Source organism: Chaetura pelagica, unplaced genomic scaffold (assembly GCF_000747805.2).
Source record: "Chaetura pelagica isolate M959 unplaced genomic scaffold, ChaPel_1.0 scaffold509, whole genome shotgun sequence".
Classification (NCBI taxonomy): Eukaryota; Metazoa; Chordata; class Aves; order Apodiformes; family Apodidae; genus Chaetura; species Chaetura pelagica.
In genome coordinates this window covers 63,392-66,643 of record NW_009954413.1, presented here as the reverse complement: position 1 = coordinate 66,643, position 3,252 = coordinate 63,392, and the positions used below count along the sequence as shown (strand labels likewise).

At 44.6% G+C, this 3,252-nt stretch overlaps 1 protein-coding gene across 1 annotated transcript in view; it reads right to left on the bottom strand.

Moving 5' to 3' along the window:
- Positions 1-2,705, bottom strand: part of LOC104394766 (myosin-3-like) — a gene marked incomplete at its 3' end in the record, with an annotated part of 5,256 nt that extends 2,551 nt beyond the window's left edge. The window contains exons 1-9 of the mRNA XM_010004402.1: positions 2,499-2,705; positions 2,266-2,409; positions 2,018-2,174; positions 945-972; positions 738-849; positions 555-647; positions 406-469; positions 215-313; positions 8-111 (exon numbers count right to left, since the gene is read on the bottom strand). Coding sequence (XP_010002704.1) covers positions 8-111; positions 215-313; positions 406-469; positions 555-647; positions 738-849; positions 945-972; positions 2,018-2,174; positions 2,266-2,409; positions 2,499-2,705 — 1,008 coding nt within the window. The remainder of the gene's footprint in view (positions 1-7; positions 112-214; positions 314-405; positions 470-554; positions 648-737; positions 850-944; positions 973-2,017; positions 2,175-2,265; positions 2,410-2,498) is intronic.
- Between the last annotated feature and the right edge of the window lie 547 nt (positions 2,706-3,252).

The following is a 3,252-nucleotide window of genomic DNA, read 5'->3' as shown; positions in this document are numbered from 1 at the left end:
TACTTACATCTGTAGCCATCAGCTCCTCCTTGTCATCAATGCTGGGAACAGTGATCTCACCTTGACTCACAAAGTGGAAATCATAAGGGTTGGTGGTGATGAGGAGCATGTCTGAAAGTTAAAAATGGAAAAATCAGAGTAACTTGAGCTTTCCAGATGACACAATGGATATTGTCCAGTTATATACTTTCAAAAAAGTTAGTGATCTACTTACCAATTAGCTCGGGCTTCTTGTTGGAAGTGACCTGATAAAAGATGTGGTAGCTTCTTTCTGCCTTGAGCTGGAAAGGGACTCTGGACTTCTCCAGCAGATCTGGCAAGGAAGGCAGGAAGAGTCAGGCACAAGGCCACACGTGGAGGTGGGAACTGGGGAAGGAATGGGATCAGGCCAGAGGAGCCTCTTACAGGTTTCAATGTCAGCAGAAGCCAGTTTGCCTGTAGCTCCAAAGTGGATTCTGATGAATTTGCCCTGTTCAGCAGAAGAAGCAGCATTTCAGCCTGAGATTCAGAGGTTCTGCCCAAATGCAGAGATTTTTCCCCAAGCAGCAACTCACAAAGCGTGAGGAGTTGTCGTTCCTCACGGTCTTGGCGTTCCCAAAGGCCTCCAGCAGCGGGTTGGCGCTGATGATTTGATCCTCAAGCGTTCCCTGCAGGACCATAATTATTGCTGCCTCCTTGCCAAAACCATGTCAGGAACACAGGAAAGCTTTGATTCAAGCCAGTCTCTGATCATTTACCTGCATTTTGCCAGACTGCTCCTCCTTCTTCTTCTCCCCACTGGCTGCAATTGTTGCAAAGTACTGGATGACACGCTTGGTGTTCACAGTCTTCCCGGCACCGGATTCTCCGCTGCCAAAGGCAAGAGAAGCAGAGAGCGTGTGGTCAGGCAGGAGATCCCCTGGCACTGGGCAGCCCCACAGGGACCTGAGCAGGGAGCTACGTACGTGATCAGGATCGACTGGTTCTCGCGATCTGCAGAGGAGGCAAAGACAAAGATGCTGTTAGTGGTATTCTTGAGTAATACAGACCACAATGTGATTTCTTCTTTTGATGCAACCCAGGACATGGTTGGCTATCTGGCCTGCAGGTGCACTTTGCTGACTCGTGTTGATCATCTCATCAACTATCACCTGCAAGTCCTTCTCCTTAAGGGCTGTTCTCAATCCATTCGTCACCCAGCCTGCTTGGGATTGCCCCAACCCGGGTGCTGGACTTTGCACTTGGCCTGGTTGAATTTCATGTGGTTGGCATGTGCCCACCTCTCAAGTCTATCAAGGTCTTTCTGGATGGCATCCCTTCCATTCAGCATCTCAACCACACACACTGCTTGGTGTTATCAGTAAACTTGCAGAGGGTGCACTAAATTCCACTGTCAATGTCACCAACAAAGATGTTAAACAGCACTTGTTCCACTCCTTACCATGGAGGATCACCACTCATCATTGGTCTCCATTTGGACATCAACTGTTGAGAACAAATTTTCACTGCCCTTCTTTCTTATTGTTTTCATTTACATTAATGAATGAAAAATAATAACTTGTTTCTGAGATGGAGGGTGGAATTTTCAAAGCAAGTTTCAATGCAATGTCTGACTAAGATTGCTTCCTGAGTTTTTATCATACCACCATAGGAAGCCATGGCTTCAATGCCAAATCTCCTTTCCCTTTACAGAACTCCACCCTAGTTACTTTCAGTTCTGGAAAACAAATAATTCAATGAACAATCCTCTCAACTAAGGAAAAAAACAGACCTTTAAAAGTTTGTCCTAGTTTATTTGAAGGGAAATATTACACTGTATTCAATGTTTAACAGTATCCTCCTAAATATCTTAGTAAAGTCTAATATTGATTGTTGAAAGCATGAACTCAATTATAGTGTGTAAAGAAAATATTTTCAATTATGAAAGGACATCCACCCTCTGAATACCATTAAACTGGACGATGTTGCAGTGAAGACTTTTTTCCTGCTCTGTGAGTTTCTGCAGCCAAATAATTTCAAACAAAACCAAGTAACTCACCAGTCAGCATGAACTGATAGGCGTTGTCAGAGATGGAGAAGATGTGTGGAGGGGCCTCCTGGCGCTTCTTGCCTCGGTAGGCCAACACCACCTCCGGGTTGTACACCGGCAGCCACTTGTAGGGGTTGACGGTGACACAGAAGAGACCCGAGTAGGTCTGGAGGAAGGGAGACAGCACGTTGGCTTCCACTGAGCCTGGCAGAGCAGTTCCTGCTGGCTGCCCAAGGGAAGGTGCTGCTGGTACTTACGTAGATCATCCAGGCTGCATAACGCTCTTTGAGGTTGTACAGCACAGCGGGTTCATGGAGGTGGGTCATCATGGCCATGTCCTCGATTTTATCATACTTGGGGGGGTTCATGGAGAAGATTTGATCTTCCTTCACAGTCAAGGTCTGTCAGATGAGGAAAGAGATGCATGTGTGTCAGCTAAGAGCTGAGACTGGGAATTACACACAGTTTTTAAGCCTTGGTTTTTACTCACTTCTCCTGCTTCACTCTTGACAGTGACCTTCCCAGCCTCCCTGCTCTGGATTGTCCCTTTCACAAAGGATTCCTTAGGATGCACCACAAAGACAGATGACTTGGCATCAAAAGGCCTGTTCTGGGCCTCGATTCTCTCCTTTTCTGATTTTCGGAGGTAAGGAGCTGCCTCCCCAAACGCAGCCATCTCAGCGTCTGGAGAAGTCATGGTTGCACTTTATTGAAGGCACGTCAGCATAGAACCCTGTGGGGGAAAAGAAATGTAGCACCAATAGATCACTAAAACATCTTGGTTGCAAGAAGACCATTTCCTATGTTTTAAAATTAAGTACATACTAGAATTGCTAAAACTGGCAAAACCAGCATTCCTACTGAATGATTTAAACTCAGAAAAATCGTTGTTTCATCCTTGAATAGTACAGAATAATCTTTTCAAAATTACTGTTATTTGTGTCTTGTGACAATGTTGAGATTGTTCATTTGCTTTACAGATGGTACAGCTTCTTACTCTTACGTAATTTTATTTTTTTTTAAATAATAATTATATATATACATAGAAAATACTCAGATGCCTTGAATGCAGACTTAAAAAACGTATTTGGAAACCAGTTTCAAAAGAAATAGTATATTCCACAGTATGCAATAAAAGGGGATGCCTAGTTTCTACAAATCACTAGACCCAGCACACTTACCCTGGAACTTTTCTTGAAGACAGGGCAGAGCGCTGCAAAGACGGTTTTATAGGGTCTGGTTGG